Source organism: Mytilus galloprovincialis, chromosome 4 (genome assembly GCF_965363235.1).
Source record: "Mytilus galloprovincialis chromosome 4, xbMytGall1.hap1.1, whole genome shotgun sequence".
Classification (NCBI taxonomy): domain Eukaryota; kingdom Metazoa; phylum Mollusca; class Bivalvia; order Mytilida; family Mytilidae; genus Mytilus; species Mytilus galloprovincialis.
In genome coordinates this window covers 59,688,231-59,715,833 of record NC_134841.1, presented here as the reverse complement: position 1 = coordinate 59,715,833, position 27,603 = coordinate 59,688,231, and the positions used below count along the sequence as shown (strand labels likewise).

Genomic DNA, 27,603 nt, shown 5'->3' with positions numbered 1-27,603 from the left:
CAAGATGCAAATTTTTATTTTTGTTTTAAATACACAAAATATCACAGATTTTAATTATTTCAGTTTCGTAACATAGATAACATGAAAAAGACTAACAAATCACATTTTTGTTTACACAGAAATTGGGTGTAAAATGCGTCTATGTTTCAACTAAAGAACATGTGCTACCTTTTCCATGTGCGAGTCGAGTGATTTTCTTTCTTGATCTTATTGCCCTATAGTTCGCGCTTACAAATATAAAATAATAAGTATGTGAATAAGAAGTATTTTACAGGCACTCTAGCTTCGAACTGCAATTAATGGCACAAATAAAGACAAGCTAAATAAATAAACTATTATTATATTATTAGTTACTTTCCTAGCTACGATACCCTAACATTTATTTCAATGACCCCAGACATGCGTAGATGTGACAAAAAGGTGACGGTTCTGTTGAGAACTAATTAAGTTCTTTATATAGAAATAAAATTGGCCCACAACCTCTCATCTATTTATATATACCTCTCTTCTTAATGACATACAACTTTCGATTTTTTTTTGCCTAAACTTCCGAAACGAATCATGTGTTTTAAATTACTTTAAAACAAGGACCACAACTCGATTCAGGGAACGTAAACTCAATCACATCCTTGGTATCCAACGATTATATCCCTTTGATACGAAAACAATCGAAATTGGCAAAAGAACATCAATTTTTCCTTGCAGAAAAGAACCTTGCAAATACATGAGACAGATATGTTTTGGCGTCTATCTATAGTTTCTTGGCAATAGTTTAAATAATGATATAAATACAAATGACAAAATGAGTATAAATATATATAAAATGTCTTAATCTATCCTTTATTCTTCTTTCTGTTGGCTGCTGGAGGTGGATTGGAACCTGCAGATCTTTGTTTGTCTTTACTGTATTTTCTTGACATATTTTGATTCTGAAATTAACATTGATGAAGTTGTGAGAACTGTAAACCGAATTTTCGCATGCCGCTCCTACCGTAGGATTGGTGATATAAAACATCAGTTCAAAGTATCTGGACCATGCACATACACATATATAGTTTTTATTTATCTTGACACTTGCTTTGATCAAGGACGTATGTTAGTTATACGTCCTGGCAGTTCAAATAATCCCCCGATGGACCATTTAAACGATATTCTTTCATATTAATCGTTAACAGTTACCTCTGTTTGGCGATATCATGAACAAATTGCATATGAAAGTGGTGTAGTCTTTCTACAGATTCTATTGTTCTTATCTTTAAGTAGGCTCAAGCAATATCGACGATAAGCTAATATACATTTGAACAATTACCGGCGAAACAGTTGCACCAATTAACTTACCCATACAATATTCAATACAATGGTGATTACTTTAATTTTTAGGTTCACATTACCATATGTTTGATTGATAATATATTAATAATTGAGAGTTGGCTTGCAGCAGAATATATAAGAGTTGCCAAACCCTAACTAACGTTTTCACTCATTGCAATACAATTTCCTATGCTCACGCACAAAGCGACAAAGTATCTTCCGACCGTTTCGTTGATATCGTAAAACTTTTAAAAACGCGTACTCATCGTGATAAAAACAAAATACAACTAACGAATATTCCTGAAATTATCAATGTGAATAAGCTAACAATTACAATTCACACTTTTAAAACAAAGCTGCATCGTCTTTATCACACAAGGAGTACAAACTTATTATGCTTTCACAAGGTAGAATTTGTTTCCTTCATAATTAACACTTACCCATAAATAGAAGGTTGCAGCACCATTACTCACACTCCTGATATCGTCGATAGTAAAATCTTTTTGTAATTGTTCTACTCGTTTGCATGTATGTTCATCTAAGTTGACAGTGTCTGCTTTTTCTACCTCTCTAAGAAGTTTTTCTCTTCCGTGACGTCCTAGAAGAATTTGTATATCAGCCCATTCCTGCAAAAAAAAAAATTGTATACCAAAAAATGCAACCAAACAACCAATTCAAAATTCGTATATTCTGAAAATAAAATTAACTAAGAGTTAAGGAGCTTTGTTGTCCGAAAAGTCTATTTATCTGGACAAAACATTCAACACTTTATCCAATTTTATTTTAAAATCCCAACCCCTCCATTTAACAAAAGATACTGTTTCACTTGTTACACTCGTCATGTTACGAACTACAATCAAAGATCGAGAGATAAGTCGTATTTGGTGCTAAAGCACTGGAAACTTGGCTACAATAAACGAACCACATGTTTAGTCATTTGTTACACCATTTTCACTTATGAAGAAATGTTTCAAAAACATATATGAAAAACTTATTATTACCAAGTATATAATAACGAAGGAAAAGAGAGAGAGCCTGTGTCGCTCACCTCGATCTATCAACAAAAGCTATAGCCAGTCTCAAATATAGTAGGCTAAAATACAATCCAAATATACTAAGATAAATATCCCCTCCCTGAAACCCCCTAAGTCAATATGTTTTTATACTGTCCCCATAAACCTTGACACAGTATACTTGAATCCTGGATGTTGGACTGATTAATCAGCATCAATTATTTACCTTTAATTTAGACTCCTCATATCCAATAATCAAATATGTGCTCTTCATGACCTCTTTGACCCCTGCAGGTGGGTTTATGTAACTACGCAGTTCTGATATTGTTTCTTGTTGCATTTTCAAAATATCATGACTAAAACGGTTCAGTTCTGTTAAATGCAGCTTTAATGCCTTCGCATTTTCTAAATAATGCATTAGTTCTGAACGATACTGTGATGACTGCACATTTGCAATAGCTTTATCTAAAATTCCCGGATGTCTTCTTAATATAGCGTCTCTTATTTCTGTAAAATGAAAAAAAAAAATATAATAAAATTAAAATTTCTCAAATATTTACTCACCGGTATAAAACTATTCAAAATAATGATTAAACTATGCTGTATATATGGGCTATGCTCATTGTTGAAGGCCGAAAGGCGACCTATAGTTGTTAATTTCTGTCATTGTGGTCTCTTGTAAAGAGTTGTCTCATTGGCAATCATACCACATCTTCTTTTTTATATCTCAATATTGCAGAATCCAAATATGGGGGAGCATTTTTCGTTATTTTCTTATAAGTGCTTAGTAAAAAAGCTGATGTCATTTCGGGGCCTTAATATTTTGATATGCGGTATTGGTTTTGCTGATTGCTGAAGGCCGTACGGTGACATATAGTAGTTGCCAACTTTTACGTAATTTCGGTCTCTCGTTGAGAGTTTTATTGGCAATCATACCACATTTTACTATTTTTACAAAGTAAGTTATTTCTAAAGAATAGAATCATATTACGCGTTCCATTTTGTATTTTATATCTGCGACAATTTGATTTTTTACCGGTAAATGCAATCTATTCAATTTCACACATTGTATTTTTTCAGATTAAATAAGAACAAAGTAAATTATCAAAAGAAACTGTCGTTAGTCGCTTACATAATTTATAAATCTGTTAAGCTAAATATGCAAATCTATATTTATGTTTTAGAACTATGAAAAATTCCTTCCTCGTTACGAATCTAAAATACTTCAAAGGCAACTAAAGCAGTATAATGCTGTACAAAGGAGACATATAGATATATACAAGCGTGTTATATGTTTCTGTATATGGTCTTGACAGACATACCAATGCAGGCATGAAGACAAAAAAACCCACAAAAACATCTACCTTTTCTATCGTACTGTCTTGACCTTTTATATTTAAAAAAAAAAAGTCGGATCACATCCGTCGATAATTTTGGAAAGACAATTTTTGGTTTAAAAAACAGATACCATACCCTTTTATTGGTCATCTGTACGATCGATGCAATAGGGACCAAAGATCAGAGTTTAGAGTAAATGATAGCAAAAAATCATTGTCTTTCAATCCCAATCGCGAACGAAGACAACATCAATTTGTTGAAACACGATAACCAAAATATGTGTTTTAATATTTGTATCATTTGTTTGCCTCTTGTTACAGTGTAAATTGTCTAGAGTGTTAATAAAGTTCAATAACAATAGGGATTACAAAACCCTTTGTATACTCAGTAATAGGTTGAGGATAAAGTATACAATAAATGTGAATCGTTCTGACTTGAAGAGGTTAGTTACCAAGGAATATTCATTTTGGCAAATCATGACGTATGTAGATATTATATATTTTAGGCATATCCACTCTACCGGTAGTCGTGAAAAACACGAATTTGTGTAGAGAACAAACGCAAAAATATTAGAAAAATATACAACGCCTATCAACCCCTAAATATATACATTCTTATAAGTACGAAGCTTCTTGGCTATTTCCTTTTTACTTTTGAAGGAGTGTACACGAATGACTAAACGGCAACAAAAATCTTTCACACTTTATAAAGTACATTTCTAAGATGTCTATTTGATATTCAATTTACCTTTCCGCAAGTATAAGAATTCTAATCGTTCTTGTGCATCCTCTAAATCACCATTATCTTCTAGTTTATTTTTCTCAAACAATTCAATGGCGTGTTCGATTTCTTCAATATCTGAGCCTGTTGCCGCTTGTCGGAGATTTTCACGTATTCTTTTCTGAAATAAAGAAAACCAATCGTGAAAGTAATCAGGAATACCATATCTGGAGACTAGTATTCTAATCCAATTAAAAACCAATCCCGCATCGCTTCCGTTTTCTAGTATGTTGAACGAGAGCGATGCGAGATCACTTAGATACGATTGCTTGTATTCAACAACCTTTAAAGTAAAGAACACTTCAAACATATCATACTTGCAAATAACACGACAGACGTTTGTTTCGACAACATTAAATTTAATCAAACAACAATGGGGTGAGACTTATATTGGAATACTAAAGTAAGTAAATATGTTCAAGAGTTTTTATATTCTCTATTCACTTGTTTTTTCAATGCAAACAATTCACCAAAACTATCTTTTAACATTACCAACGAGAGAAAACAACAAAATTGTTGCATATTTAACGAGATGATATATACCTTGTATCCCTTTTCGTTGACTGGTTCCTTTACAGCCTGGTTTCTTTTCCCTTTCTTAGCATTTCTGTTTCTAGCGTCTTTCTCAGATGTAGAGTTTTGGCTACCTTTGACGGACGCATTTTTCTCCGCTACAGCTCTTTTCTGTAAATGTATATATAAAATTAAATATTGTATTATTTATTATAACAACATATCATGTAGTCGTTTGACTGAAAATATCCAGTCATTTCAAAAATACATATTAGCATCATGATTATACATGACATCCTATCACAATATCTAATTGATATCTTGACTATGCATATATGAATTATGAAAAATTACAAAATATAATATGGTATGTGAAAACTCTACAATAACGTACACAAAGCTCATTGAATTGAAAGGAAAACAAATTCATCTTTACTATGCTCGATATGATTAAAATATACCAATAATATGATCAGATACCAGTATCCCCGTTTCGCTTACAAAACGCATTACTGTTCCCTCTTTGCTTACAGTATACCGATCTTGAGTCAATGCTCGTAATATACCTAAACCAATATTAGGCAACGATTATATCCATTTACCATATTATACTCTTTTATGATATAGATGCTACAATCTATATTGGTTAAAAACCTAGTCATACTGATATAACTATGAAGGTATTCAAATAAATGGTTATAACTGCTTAACTATATGAATGTGTAAGATTGCGACTTATTATTTTCTTTTTTCTTCTATATGTTAAAAAGTCTCCAGTAAGACAGTATAAAGGAAATGCCAATTTTAGTATTTAATATCAAGATGTATGTTAGTGAATATACCAAAACGTTCGCTATATTCAAATAAAAGTGAGCCAATATACGAGGATGTTTGTAGGGTTTACAAAATAGAGAATAATGGAGTAAAGGTTCAGAATAAAGGGTTTGTAATAATAAAGGATATATTATAATGGGATGCTTGAATATTAAGGATAGAGATTTATTCCTGACATTCTGGTCACGGCACCAAAATATCGGGAATACGCGAATTAAGTAAGAAAACGTTGCATGTTGTAATAATGCAATCGATCTATATAATGCCCAAGTATACACGGGTAAAGAATAGAGGAAAATGGTGTACAAAAATAAAGAATAAATATTTTAGGGACCACCAATCCAGACCCTTATATAATGGTGAATGGATAATCCATGTGCTACTTTGACCACTTTCCAAAGTTTGTGTTACCTTCATCATTGTTTACATCCCAAAATTATATTTTATTACATAAGAAGGTAAAATTTATTTTTTTGTCATAAAAATGTTAAGGAAAATAACAGTTATTAAATTTAATGTATGAATTTCTTATCTGAATTTACCTGCATCAAGGATTTGTATAGTTCTTGCCTGCATTAGAAAATTTTAAATCTAAATATTGATAAGCCAAGGAAGAATGGACATTGGGCGATCTATAATATGTGACCAAATTGGACTAAAATGCAAAGCCAAAACCAATTATTGTCACATTTGTCCGAGAAGTACAAACTTACCAATTTATAATATCTTCTAAATGTATAAATTTACTAGTAACTGTTGACCAATAACTGTAATACATGTAGCTTTTTTAAAACTTCTATGGCATTTGGTTTCTGATGGAGAATGTGTCATTGGCAACCATAATACCATATTTACTTTTTAACTTAGAAATGTATATGTTTGTCTTGTGTCTACAACAAACTGATCTAGATTCTATCTTCTTCTTTTTTTTCTAAAGTAACTGATTTTGAGAAACTTTGAGAAGACTATGGCTTTTTTTTCTAAGAAAACCCTACACGTATTATAAAAGAAAAAAAAACACGTTTTACATATCCGACACTTGCCACCATACACAGTATTATATATATATGTTAAAGGCATTTTCTAAATTTAGGCATTTTGTAAAATGCCTGAAAACTTTAGGCATTTTCTATAATGCCTGCAAGATTCAGTCATTATACATAATGACTAAATTTTCTAGGCATTTTACAAAATGCCTGGAAAAATTGAAAGGCATTTTACAAAATGCCTGAAATTATTTTATCGAATAAAAACTTCAGAAAAACAATTGAAAGAGGGACGAAAGATACCAAAGGGACAGTAAAACTCATAAATCTAAAACAAACTGACAACGCCATGGCTAAAAATGAAAAAGACAAACAGAAAAACAATAGTACACATGACACAACATAGAAAACTAAAGAATAAACAACACGAACCCCACCAAACACTAGGGGTGATCTCAGGTGCTCCGGAAGCTTTGAACACCAGAGCTGTTTTATTTATGATAATTACTGAATTAAAAAAGAAGAGCTTTTATAAAAAATAATCCAGAATACATTTTTCTGAATTATTACAAATAAACTCATCATAGATACCAGGACCAAAATTTTATATTTACGCCAGACGCGCGTTTGGTCTACAAAAGACTCATCAATGACGCTCGAATATAAAAATTTGAAAGACAAATAAAGTACGAAGTTGAAGAACATTGAGGAACAAACATTCCTTAAAGTTTTGCAAAACACAGCTAAGGTAATCTATTCCTGAGGTAGAAAAGCCTTAGTTTTTTCAAAAATTGAAAGTTTTGCTAACAGTTAATTTATAATTATGAGCATATCGCATTGATAACTCAAGTCAACACAGTTGACTACAATTCACACAAGCACAGAACTTGACATTTTTGTTTATTTCTCAAAAATTTTGCACGACAGAACTGTACACAATATTTCATCTGTTTTAGGCAAATACATTGTTTGGCGTAAAATCTGATTCAGCACTCCGACCACATTAGGAAAAATCAGGATCATCACACTTTTAATTCTTTCATTACCTCTACTGATATAACCCTTAACGTTAGGCAACATAAGGTTTTGCAATAAGCACACACGTCACCAATGCATATCTTCTTTTTCATATGTTCCCAAAAAATCAAAACTATATTATCCGCATCTTTTGACCTATAGCTTTAGACGGACTCAAACAGATCTGCCAATGAAGGGTGATCCCTCTTTTTCTTGAAACGCTTCTCCTGTCAATGCACTGTTATTTTTCTTTTCTTCGTCGATTTTTAGCTATCCTAGCCAAATGAGTCAAATGAGCTATTCTCATCTGGGCGGCTGTCTTCCGTCTTCGTCTGTTAACTTTTACAAGAATGATATCATATGGAACTACTAGGTTAAATTTAACCAAACTTGGCCACAATCATCATTAGAGTATCTTGTATTAAAATAAACAGCAATCCGTCAATTAAAAACAAACTTTTCTTTACTTCAAATGTTTCACTTTACTGTTTTGAAACTACATTTTCTAAACATGCGATTGTAAATGTTGTTCTATTGACAGAATAATTTGTCTGTTTGCCATTTTGACAAAATAATCATAAATTCACTGTTGGTATCATAAATACAGAGGGAGTACATGTACGTACTTAACACGTAGTTTCACTAAAAAGAACATATCATAAGGCATAGAAAAAATTCCGATCTGGTTTTTGGAGAAAACTAAGTTCTACCGAACTATTAGTTATTTTCTTTGCAAGATATTGTGCTTTTGTCAACTTTTGCCATACGCATCTCAATGATATCCTCCTTCTACAAATTGCCTGAAACTCAACAGGCAATTTGTGGAATTTTGCTTCAAAATTTCAGTCATTTTACAAAATGACTAGGTATTTTTAGTCATTTTGTATAATGCCTGTCAAGGTTAGGCATTTTCTAAATTGCCTGAAAATTCAGTCATTTTACAAAATGCCTAAATTTAGAAAATGCCTGTAACATATATATATATTTATAAAGAGAACACATATCTCATTAGTAAATAGAATTATGTTATAGTTGCTAAACATGTATAATTTATTTGTACGACCGAAACCACACACACACACAAAGAAGATTTTTTCTCAAACAAGTTTTTACCCATTTAGCAGCAGCTCGTCCCCCGTAAAGGGCCTGTTGACATAAACAAAAGTATAACAATTGACTTACATATTACAGTTAATTATACAGTTATTAGAAACAATGTAGCATGTGCTTATGCCCATGCAAATGATAAAATGTACACCAGAAGTTTTCTTGTAACATGCACGTGCAGATATGTTTACTCTGGAAAAGAGGCATTGTGGACTTTGTATAAACTTATCATATTACACAAGTTTTACAGAGATAGTAAGAGGTAATAAAAATGTACACCAAAAGTTGCTTGTAACATGCACGTGCAGATATGTTTTTACTGTGGAAAAGAGGCATTGTGGACTATGTGTTAGTTTTCCATAAGATACAGCTTCTACAGAGATGATAGTAAGAGGTCATTTGCACAAGTAAGAGTGTTCTTACTTATCATATATGAAATTATTATACAATTTGCAACTATGAAATTTCTCATTTATAATGTAACTGAATTACATACATTAAAAAGGTACATATTGAACTTAAAGGCAAATATAAATTATATCTACATTTGTAGTCGTTTGAACCGCTACACCTTGGTTAAAAGCAGAGAACATAAATAAGCATGCATGGAAAGGTAATCAATTGGGGGAAAGGATTCATATATTGTCAATTGGTATATGTATACCCATATTACATTTTGTATATGTATACACATATTTTTATTTGGTTCATCGAGACTCTGGTCCTTTGGTATTTATTTAAATGGGGCTATACTAGTATTGGATTGTTCATATATCACAGAGTAAACTTTTTTTTTATAGCAAAAATTGTCGATAAATAAACAAAAAGAATTGAAAAGCTATTTCATTTGATTTTTTAATTAAAAAAAATGGTATGCCACAAATCTGTGTCATTTTTCTGTGTTCTAATAATTGCATATATGTGAAAATCCGTCTATTTTAATGTACTTTTAAAATTGTTATGAATTATTGTGTTAAATGGATAAATAAATATTAACCGAAAAGTATGCAATAAACATGTTAAAAGCATTATTTCTCAGTGAATGTCTTCAACGAAAAAAGTCAACGAACTATATATATATAGACTAGTTAACGTTGATACTCGATAAACCAAATATATCTATACAAGGAAAGCTAAGATTTGGGTTATGCATAATGATGATCAGGATCTTACCGTACTGTTCTGAGTTTTAGTTGACTGACTGTCTATTTCTGAAAGCTGATTTAATACGATAACTATGTTAAAGCACTACCAATACACATGTTTACTAAATTCTATAATCATCTATTATGTTTTTACATTTGGTCTTGCACACATAATCACGAATCGCGTTAAATTTCATTCTCGTTTACATAAATGCAAATATGGATAAGAGGTCGAGTAAAATAATGACACAGAAACTATTATTAACAGCACTTGATTGCATGTCTCCCCTGCTTTACTGATTATGATTGAATTTATACTTAAAAAGTTAACGTGTGTTCTATAAGAATCCCATGAAATGAAAACTATCTTCGATCTATGTAAATGAAGTCAGGTCAGATGGAAGTGTTGAACTATACATTATTAGAATCTCAAGACGGACCTGACAATGAAAATTTGACATTGATAAAAAAAAACAATAAAAAGGGGAACAATCGGACAAGCGAACCAAGAAAATGCCGTCAAAATTAGATGAACCATCTAAGACTGATAATCGTTTCATTCACCAAATATAGATGATAAATGCTTATACCCAAACATGTTACCCTAGATATAGACTTGACCCCGAAAACCTAAAGTAATGTCAAGGTCAGGTGAACTATGTCTGATGAAAACGAAGACCTTAAAAAGATCAAATTTAGCAAATATAGTTATCATACTACTCTAGCAATCGCTAAGCCATGAAAATGATTTCAAGACTAGACGAAAACTCCACAACATCAGGACTATGTATAAAGGGTATGAAGCATCCAGGCCTTTTACCGTCTGAAATATAAGCTTCAGGAGCTTGCGTTACGCAAATATTGTATCCCACTGGAAACTGCACTACTCATTTAACAATTAAATCATATCAAGAATTCAATCAAAATCAAATTAATAATCTAGTAAAATGATCTAAGCCAAATAATGATAACAAAATAATAATGCACAAAACCACTGCACCAATATTTAAGGTCGGTCAGTAGTCTAACAAAGGATTCTTATATGAGAAAATGCTGCTAAAATCCTTGGTCTCTAAATCTACGGAGACCCGTTAACCTCACCTACGATAAACTAATTTATAACCTGAGTTATGTTCTTGTTCTCCGTTTGTCCTTCTGTTGTACTCATATTTTCTTCGTCGTTTTCCTTTTGATGTGAAGAGTTTGTATGCATAAATTTTATTTAAAATGAAAAATATCGTTTAATTTTACATTATATTATACAATTTGTCTCCATACAGGAAATCTAGGGGTGGGTGGATCAATACTTTTCGACTTACTCTCTGTAGTGTGGAGAAAATTCAATACATTCGGTGTTATAATTTCTTTTTTGTAACACCATATTAATTTTTCAAAAGATCAAAAAGCTGAAATAGTTTCTTGTTAATAACCTTATTAATTTTTAAAAGACTAAAAAGATTTTTAATGAGTCAATTATTGTTTTTTTTAATGTCTTTCTTTCATTTTCATTGAAACAGAATACATCAAAGCAGAATGATAATTGTTTCAATTTGTATACTCTATGGCCTATACGTCGTAGCTTAATCTTTTCATATAGAATCTCTGAATAGCTTGATTCGATATTGTGATTATATTGACTAGCTTAAGATTGATACGTAGCGTTAAATTAATACTGTGTCCCTCCCCAAATACCACCAAATAAAAAGTATGTGTGTTAATATCCGTCGCTCGGCCTATCTCATTTCTAGCCATCAACGATTAAATCGGATAAAAAAGAACACAATATCTCACCTATAGACTCAATGATAAAAGTGTTAATTAAATATACCCCCATACCCCCCCCCCTTTTTTTAACCTACCGACCCAGTGATAGTAAACAATATAAACTTTGGGGACCATCCAAGCATTTACTTACAATACTGAACACTCTACATTTAACAAAATACTACTGTGGGGGAAAACTCACCCTATCAAACTTATTAGGTGCTCGTTGTTGTTGTTGTTGCGGTTGTCCTCCTCTTGGAGTTTGCCCAGATGAAGATTTAGAATCACCACATCCCATGGTTTTGTTGATTTACACACTACTACAAACAGTTCTTATGGGACCATAGTTCTGCAAAATTAAAGTATTAAATGTTCAACAATGCATCATCCATTCGGGAAAAAAGAAATGAAGATGTGGAAGTCAAAGTAAAGAAATGAAATATTGTTCAAAATAACTTTTTACATGTATTTTGGTGTTGCGTTGCATAAGACCCTCATTATCCGCCACTGAATTTTAAATCTAGAGCTGTCTACATAAAAAAAAATAGGAAATAGATTTCTGATTGAAACTATGAAAGTGCATATAATAGAAGACCTGAGTAGTTAACCAATATGCATAAGTCCTGAATTCATTTTAAATACAAACCCCACGAGATAGAGAAAAAAAGCTATACAGGTATCACACAAACGCCGAACGGAGCTAGACTGATTGTTATCCAACTTAAGAGGACTACTGTTTGAGATCAACAAACAGTAATTATCGTTATCTTTTATTTCAAATAAATACTTTTTTTTTTGTCTCAAATAGCATCTAAATCTCGATGCTTTCTCAGAAGTATCAGAATTGTTTTATTTGGTTCACAAAATATTCATTACCAGGCTTATATTTTACAAACACGTTACGTCTGAAAAAGACTCATTACTGTTCCTCGAATAACGAAATTAAAATAACAAAAAAACAAATGAAGTACGAAGTTGGTGGAGATTAAGAACCCCAAAATAACGAAAGTTTTTGCAAAATTCAGCATATGAGAAGTTATTCCTAGGGAAACAATCCTTTAGCTGTTAGACATCTCAAAGTTTTGTTAGCAGTTTATTTAGAAATATGACCATATCAGTTATTAATCATGTCAACAAAGAAGTATTAACAACCATGGCACCGAAAATCGTTTTGCCTTTGTGGTGGTGGATTATTATGACACCGTTGCAAAAAGCATATTTGTTTGCCTTCTAGAAAAAGGACAAGGTACGATAAGGCCAGTTTTTGGCCCCCCATTTTCTCATTTTTCAAATTGGAAAGCTACTTATCACGTTAAAACATTCCCGTAGGTTTGAAGTTTGTTTGGCTGAACTTCAAAACAATTAATTTCACAAAATGAGTGAGGTTAGGGGTAAAGGGCACCAAAAACGCAAAAAAAGGAAAAATAACGATTTTTGGTCATTGTTTCTTAAAATTTAATAGAGTGCGCCTACGTGACCCAGAGAAAATTATGTCGATTTTGACAGCAAAAACAGTGCTAATGACATTGGAATAAAAACAGTCCTGGGTCACGTTGGCGCAGGCACTTAAAAACTAAAAAAATGTTGTACAAAATACCTGAAAAGTGAATAATAATTACAATATTTGAATAATAACAGAAAGTTTACCCCCTCAGCTCACCCAGTTGCTATAATTAGTGGTTTTGAAGTTCATCCTAACAAACTTCAAGCATTTAGGAATATTTTAACATAATAAGTAGCTTTCAAAAACAGAATTTGAAAAATGAGAAAATAGGGGGGCCAAAAACAGGCCTTATCGTACCTTGTCCTTTAAATATTAATTTTCAATATTCCGTTAAACATTTAAGAATACTTTATATGGTACTTAAGCATTACCCTAATATTACCTAATTGGTTTTCGCGTAAAAATGTGTGATCTATACCATCCATGCTATTTTCTATCAATGTCACAATATTTTCTGCCTAATTAATTTCAGCAATATTATCTTTTTATTAAAAGAATATCGTTTTAGAAAACGATTATACAATATTGACGTTTTTTTGCTATTGCCTACAAGCTCTATTCTATTTAATGTTGACTGTAGACCTCAAAGGTATTACGATGATTGATAAAGAAAAGAGATATCCAAACAAGTGATGAATATTGATGTTTGTTATTATCCCGATGAAAGGAATTCAAGTCTCGCGTTTGTACAATTAATTTCGTCTTTATGTTTAATTAAATATCCGGTTGAAAATGAATAAAATGTTAATTTCACCATGACGACATGGTTTCATATTTTAGATAAAAAAAAAAAGACCAAAGAATCCACGATTAGTGAAAATCGTGCTTTACCTGAAGCTACAAAAAGTTTATTTCGATCTTGTTTTTTTTAAAGTTCACCAGCCGAATGTCGGAATGAAGATAATAGTTTGTTGTATACTGATAAAAGATATAAATTAAATATTCGTTATTTTCCGAACTTAAAAGAACTATCATAATTTTGTGAATACAGATAATGAGTGTAGTTTTCTTGTTATTTAGCCTTCGGAAGTTCCAAGGAAGAGGTGCATTTAAATCGAGGTGTTTGCTAATATAGCTATCCTTACTACATTCAAAATTGATAACAGCAACAGGCTGAATTGAAAAGGGGAAACAATTTATTGTGTAACTAAGACCAGTATTGGATGCCGTAAAGTGTCAACGGAAGTGAGATTGATTGATTGATTGTTAATTGCTTAACGTTCAGTGGCAAATATTTCATGCATATTCAAGACGATAGTGATTTTTAAAACAAACTGCATACGTTTAAAAAGCCGAAAATTTTATTGTGTTTAAAGTAAATTGAAACTTAATGGATATGAGCAATAATAGGCGACCTTCAACAGTGAGAATAACCCATAGACAATCGACATATATATTATATGAGCATGGTTTTATACTCTTTTTATAATAAGTTTGTTTTATAATTTTATATCAGAATAAGGTTTTTCGTTAATGTTTATAATTAATATTCAAGTTAAACATTACTTACATAAAAGAGAAATGGTTTAATGTTGGGAGGCGGCTTCAAACTTCGTTAAACATAAAGGAAACGTATGTGAGCATTCAGTGTATATAGTTTATAGTTCAAGGTTTCTTCACAAAAGTTTGTTTTATATCCCTTTTAATACATGCCAGCAAAATTCATTATCAAAAAACGATCAACGGCACACTTTAATTAATCTACTTTTTTTTCTTGATGCATCATAAAACAAGTGTTAAGAAAAGCATTTGTTTATTGGGTACCATGGTAATAATACCATTGATTTTATTATCCCTAACATATAATTCTGTGTGATGCAGTTTATATCGGGTTTTTGTATCAATTGTAGTCGTTCATTAGGACCATGACAACTTAACACAGAATATCTGTGATTATTGCAGGTCTTTAACTTAATAAGATTCCTAGTAATGAGGCCCCTCATGGGGGGTCCTAGTAATCACATAATCACCATTTTTTTGCCAATATAATCAAATAATCATTAAATATTTGCTTATCTTTAGTAATCAAATAATCATAAACTAAAAATACAGTCCTAGGTAATCAAATAATCATGAAATATTTGGCTTAATAATCAAATAATCATTAAAAAAACGGCCAAGTAATCACATAATCAAAAACCCCATGAGGGCCCTCAGTAATACTAAAAACTTAATGCTATTTGTTTGTATGTGTTTGACGTAGAATTTTAAAAAACTATATTCAAGTATGAATGCTTACAGAGAGAACCATTTTTTTTACAGTTATGAGTGATGGGTTTCTTTAAGTTTGTATTCCTGTTCTTTTTTATATAGCTCACCTGACCTGTCGAGCTATTTCGTCACTTGGCGTCATTCGTTCGTCGTTGTCGTCTGTTCACTTTGACAAAAATATTCTCATCTTAAACTACTGAACCAGAATTTATCACAGTTGTCATTGAGGTATCTTGTCTGAATTAAAATAAGTCTGATGAACCTGGGTGCCAACCAACATTGTTGACATGGCTTAAAATAAAGCACAGGAATAAAATACGAGGTTTTCTCTTGTATTGACAACCGATAAAAAGAGAAAATCTGATCAGAGCTAAAATTTAAAGAATGTTGATATTTATATCAAAACTATCATATACCGTCTTGTAGATGTTGAGCTTAAATGACGAATTTTACATTTTTTTTTTAAATTTTTTGTCTTATAGCTTGAAAATATAAAGTTCTAGAGAACTGTTAATAACAGTCTTCCAACACGGAGCCTTGGCTCACACCGAATAGCATGCTATAAATGGCCCCACAATAACTGATGTAAAACCATTCAAACGGGAAACCAACGGTTAAATCTATATAAAAACGAAAAACGAGAAACACCTATGAACCACATCAACAAACGACAACTACTGTGATTGTTTTGGTATTATTCACAATATACTAGTATCACATTAACGATTTAATATAGTGTCAATGGGAAAAAGTTGTGAATTGTAGAAATTGTGTAACTTGAGCCTGACTGAATGTTTTTTTTTTACTGAAACTGTGTGGTGGGCCTGGTCACACAACACATGCATACTATGAATGGTAATGACAGGCTGGGTGACTGACTGAGTCGGTTGCCAGAAACTCTTCATATGAAACTCTGGTGCAAACTACTCGAGACTCTGGAACTCGCGATGAATAGTTTAATAATTCAGCATGGATTTTTTTTTCGGACGGACTGTGTTCAGTGTAAAAACCTGAGTCCAATCTAATGCTCGAACATTATAAACGTTGTCTCTTTGACGCATTACTCATTTTCATTTTCAATTTTATTTATTCAAATTTGAATCTGCTGAATAATAAACATAATAACAAATAACAATTAATCTGATTGATATTGTTTTCTGTCAAAGAGTATAATACTATTTTTAGAATTTTGAAGAATAAATGTAAAATGATAATCTGATTATGACAAGTAAGAACACACACGTATGAATAAGTTAACTGGGAATTAATAGATAACAAATTTAAACATGTCACTGAATGTCCAAAACTAAGAATTTCAAATTAAAACATAAAACATGTTCATTAAAGTTATGGATAAGAAATATAAATAGAAACCAAAATATAAAACAAATAATAAAACACAATGAATTTAAGTCCCAAATGTCAGAATATGAAATGTTAATCAAAGGCCAAAATAATATGTGAAGCTACTTTAAGCTTGGTCCAAAGTAAAAGACAAAACCTGAATCGGTAGTCTAAAGATGTTCTTATAATTTTACGCTGTCAAATCATAACTCATCAAAATTCAAGTCTTCATGTTCTATGCATGAGAATATATATATAGGAAAATGTGGTATGGGTGCCAATGAGACAACTCTTTATCAAAGTCACAATTTATCAGTAAAGTATACCATTACAGTTTAATGTACTGTCTTCGAGACAGAGCCTTGGGTAACACCGAACAGCAAGTTATAAAGTGCCCCAAAAAATACTAGTGTAAAACCATTCAAACGGAAAAATCAACGGTCAAATCTATATATAAAAAAACGAGAAACGAGAAACACTTATGAAGCACACAAACAAACGACAAGTACTGAACATCAGATTTCTTTTGCATTTACTAATAATTACATTAGATGTATGTTTCATTATAATATTTTATTCTGATTGGCTAACTGCACATCACGTGTTATTCCGTAAGCAGTTGCATTGCTCAATAAAACTTTTCATTCATGATAACACGTGCTCCAACAATAAAGTGCACAGGAGAATTAAATAATAAAATATATAAAATTCGTGTTTTCATAATCATATCTAAAAAATGTAAGTGTAAGTATTGAATGCTTCTTTTTGTAACTTTATAGGGTTGTAAAAGTGTTGACCGTGCGTACATTTTTAGAATGAAGCGCTTCGTGTACTTCGGTCAACGCTTTTACACCCCAATAAATTTACAAAAAGAAGCATTCAATTCTTAAGTATGAAATAGCACTTCAATATTAAACTTTTTTAATTGTTGAATATCATTGATAACTTTCATAAACAAAAAGCATGGAAGGAAACAATTTCCACAACATTTAAACAAATTAGAATGAAAAAGACTTCTGTTTTCACACCCAAATACATTTAAAGGTTCTATAATAAACTGAGATGCTCGCTTCATTAACTTTCAATTCTACAAAAAATGTTAAAATAACATACTAAGTATATCAAATATGAAAACTTACATATCCTCATATAAAGAAAATAATATAAAGGTTTTTATAGCCTAAATTGGAAAAAAGCACAGCACATGGCACCCAAACGGAATACTTACTTTTAAAAGACTAAACACCCAACCTTATCAAAAATGTTCTCCTTCCAGTTTCATTGTTGTCAGTAGTTACTTCAGTGCATGACGTAATCAATTGATACTGAACGTCGTGCAATAGAACAATGAAGGTAATTAAAATTAAATTGAAAATAACGTTATTGTGTTTTTGAATTTTATTTTGTTTTTGTATAATATTTAATTTTGGTTCGTACTTGTTAGTGAAATATTTTCTTCATATTTTTTTTTTGTCACAGTATTGAAACATTTGTAATAAATCGCAAATACACAGAAACTGTGAATGTATTGTATTCGACGTCCTGTAAGCTATATTGATATATATAAGCTATGTAAGCAAATATCATTATTCACAAATATATCAAACAAAAGAAGGAGAGTAACCAATGTAGGCCTAGCTTTAATAAGTAGAATCCGCGTATAGGTCTCAGTACGAGAGATAGGAAGCTCTTGAAAACAATTAGTTCAGGACCTAAGGCAGTTATCAGTACAAAGCGGCAACCTGTACAGGAAACTAGGTACGAATTTAAGAAGTCGGTACGTAGGTCACCGCTCATAAAAGAGGATATCGGCTTTTAGAGCATTTTAAAACTGTTAGTTTAAGTGCAGGACGCAGGATAGCTCCTAGTACAGGAAGCTGGATAATTCACAAGGATACTCGGAAAACTGCTGAAGGTCGAGTAATTTGTAATTACAACAAATAAAAGTGCAACAAAGATTTTTATGAAACACAAAAATCCAGTACTTCAGTGAAGCCAGGTATTTTTTCGGTACAGCGAAACCAGTTACATCTTAGCAAAGTAAGTCGGGCGTTTCTGAGGATATGATGCAGGTTAGTTTAAACTATACATAAAACAGGACAGTTACTCAGTATAGTAAGCTTGAAAGCTTTCACTACACAAAACCAGGAAGGATTTATGAAGGATTTAGTGTCGAGTATAGAAAGCTGGATAGCTCTTTGTATAGAAAGGCCGAAAGCTTTTAGTACATTGATCTTAATAAAATAAGAATTTAGTTTATATGTCAACAACAGTAACAGTTATTAAACGAAAAAAAAACCTAAGACAATAGCTCTAAACACAGTGGAACGGTTATTGATTACAGCTGTCCTCGTCAGAAAAGAGGGACGAAAGATACCAAGGGACAGTCAAACTCAGAAGCTGTACGTTTAGTTGTCAAAGTAAATGTTATAAACATATTCTGCTAGTTTCAAGTGTTATCTGCATTGCCTGTTTAAAGTTCTCAAGTTTAAGATTTTCCAGATGGATAGGTCCTTGTGTTTAGGTCATTTTGTTTTCCTCATTTTTGATGATTTACCAATTTTCTTGTATCATAATCTGCCCTTTAAACAAATATTTCTTTAAAGCAATGCCTTTCATCCTTCCTGATTTATGTTTAAGATAAATGGGGATTTTTGTAATGTTTATTTTGCATTTTGGAAGAACTGTTATCTTTAAAGCATAAGAATACTAAATTCAAATTCGGATTTTACATAACAACAGTGTCATATCCCTGGAAAAAATTTGAATATCTACATTGTGTGCATATACCTAAAAAAAAACTTGCATAGAGACCCAACCCCTTGAAAGTATACATCTGTCATTTCCTGTACTTAGTACTCCTAGGATGACCATGTTTCCAAAATCTCAAGCTAAGGACAACAAAAGTAACCACAGCTGTTACAGAGTATGACAATGTAAAAGTATACAACTACACATATACACGTTTTATAAATGTTGACAAAGTCAACGTTGCAATATTCAGTATTTTTGTTTAAGCCTTATATATGTAGCATATTATTTAGTAACTCTTCGTTGAAATAATAGGACATACATACACAAAATCTACAATACCTCTAAGTTAACAGAAAAATGTCGCCATAGAAAGTATTCCTCTTTCAATATGTCAAAAACTGTGATAGATGTTGTATTAATCCAAGACAAATTGTACACAAATTGTACACACAAACTTAACATTATACATTCAGATCTTAAGTTAAATGTTAAAACTTGATAACACTTCAGTTCTTTTCAGTTAAACGTGAAAGTTCAATAGTGTTAAGATTTAAATGCAGATAGCACATTAATTTATACTTTAATAAATAGAAACGAAGAAACATTCATTTTTTATCTGTCACTACTATTATGGGATATTCAAAGTATTTTTAATAATTGTCATGTTCAGTTGTATGGGATCACAGTTGAGAACATAGCATGAATGGAAAGGACGCATACAAATAACCAATCGATACCCAATTTATGTTTGTGATATTTCAATGAATATTTTAACTCGTTGATTAAATGGTTTCTCTATAAGCAAATATGACCTTAACTTTGTTGCAGTATGAGAATTGATTCTGTTTTATTAAACTTTTGTTATTTTTTCAAAACAAAGTACTTTTTAGAGGTTTTAGGATAATTTAAGTCATTAACATAATACTCTCACTTTAAGTGATCTAATATAATTCCAAATATTATAATCTGTTCCGTTTTAAAATTTACAAAGGCATATTTTAAAATTTGTTTTAGTTGCAATGTATTTAAAGCTGTTGAAATACCGTTGTAAATTGATTAATGGAATAGCTGGAAATCGATAGATGTTTTCATTGGGATTTCTAGTGGAATTTCATTACTTGTGTAAATATTAAAACTTTTATTAGAATATCAGAAATCATAGGCCACTTTACATAAATCCTTTGTTCAAAAGAGCTCTGTTTGTTAAGGGGCTTGGGTGATAAGATATAGCAACCGTGTTATTGAAAACATAAATGTAAGTCAGTTTCGAATGTACAGTAATCCTATTTGTAAACATATTTTATTAATAATTTTTTCTCATGCAATACTACTATTTAAAACAAGAACAAAGTATATTATAATTATTCTCATGTTTAATATTGGCCGGGATACTAGTGAAAATCACAAACAAAAAAAGCAATGTACTAAACATAATTTGTCCTGAACATGCATGAAATATTTGCCACTGTACGTTTAGCAAAAAGAATTAATCAAACTAAAATAACAAGTTTTGGCTCTGCATACTTTGTATATTGACAATAAAATTGTTAAAAATTTATGGTTTAAAAGTTGAAAAAATACTGCATGATTTGTTCTAATCTGGTTTTTAAATGTAAACCAATGAATTATAATAACTTTTAATAAATGTTTAATGCGCGTACTGATGATCATAATCTGATTGCCTTTTTTTTTTTTTTTTTGCCTTTCTTGTTTACAATTTGTCTTTTGTATTTAAGTACTAGTTTAAAAATTCTTTGGTATAAATCATTTGCTCATTTTATAATATGTAAATGAATTTGAATTTTGAAGGAGTATTGATATGACGTAAATCTACATAAATAAGAGTTGAATTGAAATAAATGAAGGTGAAATCGGTTTTGAAAATTAGAATGAAATGATTTTTTCCCAATGGAGCCAAATTCAACAAACACAACGGTAGTTAATACAAACATTTATTATATTTTACAAATTGCACACCACGCCTTAATAAATCATATTTGAAGTACAATTTAGATTATATTCACGATTCAAGTACTGTTCAAATACCAACCTTTACCAAAAAGTTGTACATTATTTCGGTATCAGATAAAAATTGTCAACGATAATTTGAGCTCTCATAAGTATAAACAAAGTGAACTACCGAACGTATTAACACAGTGAGCTTCCGAATGTATAAACAAAGTGAGCTTCCGAAAGTATAAACTTCCTAAAGTATAAACAAAGTGTGCTTTCGAACGTATAAACAAAGCTTCCGAAAGTATAAACAAAGTGCTCTTTCGAAAGTCATAATAAAAAAGTGATCTTCCGAAAGTATAAACAAGATTAATATGAATAATTATATCAATAAGGGTTTGTAGAACTTTCGACAAGGTTGTTATGCTTAATAGATACGAATCATGATTCTATGGAAGGCAACCCCTGTTCCACTGCCAACCATTTCGAAAAGATAGTCATGTCCTATTTCTATTTCAAAAATTAAAAAAACAAAATTTAACAAGAAGTAATTGTAACAGGATGCTGTTACGAAGTCTCCCAAACAAAGCTCCGATAACTCCCCATTCATATGGTCCCATGTTCATTTGATTTGATTTCTTGTCCCATACAAGAATATATATGGCTTACGAGTAGGGATCTCCACCATTTACAAGTTTCCAAACAGGAGGGGGTGGTGGTGACCCCCAGGGACTTTACCTACATTTCATTTGATTTGTTTTATTGTCCCCTACAAGAAAATATATGGTTTAGGGGTGGGGATCTGGACCGTTTACAAGATAATAGTACATACTCAAATTGAACGGGGTGGGGTGACCCCCAGGAACTTCCATCTAATTTGATGTGATTCGTTTTATTGTCCCATACAAGAATATATATGGTTTAGGGGTGGGGATCTGGACCGTTTTCAAACAAGAGGGGTTGGGGTGACCCCCTAGGGACTTCCCTTTTATTTCATTTGATTTGTTTTATTGTCCCCTACAAGAATATATATGGTTTAGGTGTGGGGATCTGGACCGTTTACAAGTTTTCAAACAAGAGGGGGTGGGTGACCCCCTAGGGACTTCCCATTTATTTCATTTGATTTGTTTTATTGTCCCCTACAACATTATATGGTTTAGGGGTGGGGATCTGGACTGTTTACAAGATAATAGGACATTCTCAAATTGAACGGGGTGGGGTGACCCCCAGGAACTTCCATCTAATTACATGTGATTTGTTTCATTGTCCCATACAAGAATATATATGGTTTAGGGGTGGGGATCTGGACCGTTTACAAATTTTCAAACAAGAGGGGGTGGGGTGACCCCCTAGGGACTTCCCTTTTATTTCATTTGATTTGTTTTATTGTCCCCTACAAGAATATATATGGTTTAGGGGTGGGGATCTGGACCGTTTACAAGTTTTCTAACAAGAGGGGGTGGGTCGACCCCCTAGGGACTTCCCTTTTATTTCATTTGATTTGTTTTATTGTCCCCTACAAGAATATATATGGTTTAGGGGTGGGGATCTGGACCGTTTACAAGATAATAGCACATTCTCAAATTGAAGGGGGTGGGGGTGACCCCCCAGGGCATCCCCCTATATTTCATGTGATTTATTTTATTGTCCTATAATCATTTCTGAAGACTGCATGCATCTATCACTTATAGTTTTCAAGTTATATTCATTTAAAAAATTTTGAAAATAAAATCCCATAGGGTTCTATAGTAAAACCCTCCCTGCTTTCTACCCCCCAAAACACCCCTTAATAGACCCCAATGCACAAACGAAAGATTGATGGCTCACCTAGATATATTAGTCTACCATTTTATGAAATCCTAAGTCAATCTGACAAGCGGTTTTGGAGAAACGCTGCGGACAAGTTCATTTTTTAAAGCGGCGGAAGAAGAAGAAGAAGAAGAAGAAGAAGAAGAAGAAGAAGAAGAAGAAGAAGAAGAAGAAGAAGAAGAAGAAGAAGAAGAAGAAGAAGAAGAAGAAGAAGAAGAAGAAAAGAAAGAAGAAGAAGAAGAAGAAGAAGAAGGAGAAAAATAATAAGAACTGAGCAAAAACAATAAACTCCAAACTTGGGAGACTTAATAAACCAAACACAAACAATTGAGAAAATGCTTTTCTGAAAGCGATCTTCGAGGATCTTCGAAAATGCATTTTATTATTATCTGTAACTTACCGAGAGCGGAAAAGTTCGTAAAATCAGTGAGTCCTGATGATATTGAGACAAGGTCTTGACAACCCAATACTGATACAAAATTGTAGCTCTTTGATAATGATATTCTGTTTGATTGTCAAGCAAGGTTCCCACGAAAGATAGGCATACTGTATCTAGACTTCAGACTAAAATACGGCTTTTGATACAAATACAAATGCCAAAAACATAGCTTAAGTGTAAAAATAAACACGCATAGCCTGCACTAATAAGAAAATTAACGGTGGTATATTTTCTACTTTACAAGTCTTGTTTAAACTGAAGCCTCTCTTTATGGTTTAATATATAAATCAAAATTCGATTTTAATTTTCTTTGTAGAGAGACACAGTGAGACCTGTCAAAGAAAACATTTTATATCTAATTTTGTATTTAAATTTTGGTACTTTATCAGTAATATAATCTGGCCTGACTTGGGTAGTTAAGCTACCCCATGATGGTAATAATCGTAGTTCAGATAAAATGTAAACAATTATGTCTATTATCCAACTTATTTTGATCCAATTATTGGCAAATAAAGTAACAAAGGACAAAGTTTTCATTTATAATCTACTTAAATATTACGACAAGCATGAAGCGACACATTTTTTGAATGTGGAAAATTGTTGTCATAATCTATGTTTTGCAAGCGTGGATCCGGGATTTGATTTTTAAGAGAGAGTGGTCCTGCCGGAGAATTGGAATATCGAAAATTGGCAGTAGTTTTATCTTTATTACATGATTTTCGTTATGTGAGGGACATCCTGGATCTGCACCTGTATATAATACCATCGTCCCTTATATATAATAGGACTAATTATGGTTCGGATTGGTTATAATTATAAAAAAAAATATACGATTTAGTAATATGTTCGAAAACACCAATATTTCTGGAACCTTCACAAACCAATCTTGATACTGTGAAATTTAGAATGAAGATGAGAAGAAGAATTAGAAAGTGGGACTACGAAATCTATTAAAGGGAAACTTGTCCTTTTTTGTCACCGGAACTACAGGTGTCACACCATCAATTCATCAGCTCACATCTAGAAACCATGAGACATAAACCCTTCAAATGAATTCACTTGAATGAAACTTTTTCTGAGTCAAAAAATCCTTATCTGCTTGTGAATGAACATGCATCACTCTTTCGGGGGTTAATGTATTTAGTAGTTTCAGCCTAGTTAAGTTTTATTTTTGAAAACTACAGTTCTTATTTGTATGAGTAGGGGACTTCTGGACCAGAAACTTAAAATACTGGTTAAAAATTGTCATGTTGAAGGTTGCTATGTGTATAATTCAGGATATAGATGATACAAGATGTGGTATGAGTGCTAATGACACAAGTCTCCATCCAAGTTACAATTTGTAAAAATTAACCATCGTTCTAGAAGTAGACACGATATATATCAAAAAGAAAAACAACAGAAACTTATGACAAAATGTATAAGTAAAAGTTATAATAAGTAATACTGGTATTCAAAATTCTCTTTAACACAAAATTGCATGACGAAAATCCCTCATATAACGCAAAAAGGCAAAGCAAACATTATTCTTAAAATGGAATGACACAATCTCGTATTTTAGCTTTATATTAAGTTGATTGAATAAATGCACATTTATATCCCAATGGGGTTGAAGGCATACATAAATCAACAAAATAACTGTACAAAGTTGTGTGGATGCATTGTGCACTTGTCTCAGAAATTATTTGATTAAATTTTGTCAGGTAGAGATCAAAGTTTGCAGGTGGTAATTACGTGCTGATTTGAGTTAGGTTGATGGTTATTTGATACATGTAGTCCCACTTTAATGAAAAAGTCAGCGATATGATAGCTGTAAAATTTAAATTAAACGTGTTTGGTATGGATATTATTGGCAACAACTCTTTGAAGAACTAATTGTTTGTGGATTAACACATACATGTTATAGAATTGTAATGTAGAGGTGAATTTAACAACTCTGACATTACATGCATTACTCTACTTTAAAAGAAAAAAGACATAAATTCAAAATGAAAATGATTTACAGTTCAATTCCAACATTTAATAGAATACTACTCTCGGTGTTTTTTAATTGAAAATAAAATTGAGAATGGAAATGGGGAATGTGCCAAAGAGACAACAACCCGACCATAGAGTAGACAACAGCAGAAGGTCACCAACAGGTCTTCAATGCAACGAGAAATTCTCGCACCCGGAGGCGTCCGGGTAAAAATATCTTTTACATCATTACATTAATGTATGTTAGATGCATGTATCTTTTATATATGATCGAGGTTCTTGATGCATGGAGTTTATAGATTACGGATTAAGTGTTAAAAGTAGATAAAAGAATGGAAAAACAAATTTGGAAAAATGGATAAAATGTAAAGAATAGAGAATAATTGGATGTCATATATAAAATGTACTAATAATTAAGTTTATAGTTTATAGAAACGGTTTTAAAGATGTAAATATTAGACATTTCCTGAATTTTATCGTCCGATTATTTGTCTAAACGAGATATAATTTTGCAAGAAGGTCACAAGTTGAATTAGAAACATGCAAAACTTAGCCTCGAATTAAGAAAAGAAACAAACACATACAGAGATACTGAGATATTTACAAATTTATTAAATCGACGAGACTTAACCTTATGACACATTCTGATAAAGTATGCTATAGAAAAACGATAACCAAAGACCACAAAGCACATAAACAACTGTCGTATTCATACTTTGAAGCCAATATATAAGACCCTTAAGTAGAAAGAAATGTACAAATAATCTAAAGATATTGAAGATTTGCCGACATTTAAGTGTATTGTCAGGGATCAATTTGTTTCTAGAAAATGTATCAAGACCTCACTTGTTTGTTTCACAAAGTTTCACAAAGATATAAAGAATTGTCATTTACTCAAATTTGTTTGTCCTGCAAAAATGAGAAATTAAACCACTGCCAAAAGTTTTGTTTTTATTTGAAACTTTTTCCCTTCATGCAAAAATTCGCATAATTAGAACAAAGTTACACTGAGTAGTTGGAGAAACTTACACAAAAGGAATATATATATATATATAGTTCTCTTTCTGATGACACAAAAAGATTGTGTTATTATTATGACACCCTGACAAAAACAAAACACTTCTCATGTTTCCGGAACATTAAATTTTTGTTTGAAATTCATGTTTATTTTAAAGGAAAACTAATATTAGAATTTACCTGTATATCTATCATATTTTGACTTTTTAAATTGATTCTTTTTTTAATTATCCATAGGGATATGTAAACATTTTCATACATTTACAGAATTTAGCAAACATCTATTTCAAAACTTGACAATCTTGAGGAAACAGTTATGTTCTTATGATAAAAAAAAAATCAGATTTTGAAATGTAACATGTGTGTTTTGAATATTTCATAAAAAATAATGTTTTAATATATAAGTTCAAACTTGACTTACCTTTATTTTTATGCATAAATCCCTTGATCTTTAAATACCTATGTTTAGGTGTAGATTATTCCGTCTCTAATCTTTAATTCTTTTAATTTTTGTGTATGAATTTCACATCAATTATAACTTGAGATAATTAGATTTAGAAAGCTGTTAGGACAGAAATCGGTGCGCCAGTTGAAGTGTGATATATGAAAATGTTGTATATTGCTTTCCTTCGCAACGGAGATATCAATACATTGACAGTACTATCGTATGTTGTTTACTCATAGTGATTCAGTCGTGTGAAGCGAGCAGTCAAAATACTCTCACTTACGGAAACTATTTAACGTGTTCTATAGATTTTTTTACTACAATGGAATAAATGCAAACGTT

The 27,603-nt window shown here is 31.6% G+C and overlaps 1 protein-coding gene across 10 annotated transcripts; it reads right to left on the bottom strand.

Annotated features, from left to right (window-relative positions):
* LOC143072568 (uncharacterized) lies at positions 1-27,603 on the bottom strand. 10 transcript variants are annotated; one of them, XM_076247565.1, is made up of 9 exons: positions 27,238-27,603; positions 12,011-12,157; positions 11,168-11,230; positions 8,906-8,938; positions 4,986-5,126; positions 4,410-4,563; positions 2,551-2,831; positions 1,752-1,937; positions 1-929 (listed from the first exon to the last, which is right to left on the bottom strand). In XM_076247565.1, exons 2-9 carry the CDS (start codon positions 12,104-12,106, stop codon positions 834-836), a joined length of 1,050 nt encoding a protein of 349 aa, XP_076103680.1. In that variant the 5' UTR covers positions 12,107-12,157; positions 27,238-27,603; the 3' UTR covers positions 1-833. The 10 variants fall into 10 exon arrangements, with proteins under 10 accessions (XP_076103680.1, XP_076103685.1, XP_076103684.1 ...); XM_076247570.1 differs by lacking the exon at positions 11,168-11,230 and adding an exon at positions 10,073-10,117 and having other exon boundaries at positions 27,238-27,602; XM_076247569.1 differs by lacking the exon at positions 27,238-27,603 and adding an exon at positions 23,784-23,887.

Excerpts from the sequence above, each read along its gene's own strand:
- LOC143072568 (XM_076247565.1), bottom strand. The coding sequence starts at position 12,106 with ATGGGATGTGGTGATTCTAAATCTTCATCTGGGCAAACTCCAAGAGGA. Across the intron at positions 8,939-11,167 it reads AGAACAAGAACATAACTCAG|GCCCTTTACGGGGGACGAGC; the intron begins GTTATAAATTAG and ends TTATGTCAACAG. Across the intron at positions 5,127-8,905 it reads GACGAGCTGCTGCTAAATGG|AAAAGAGCTGTAGCGGAGAA; the intron begins GTAAAAACTTGT and ends ATACATTTACAG.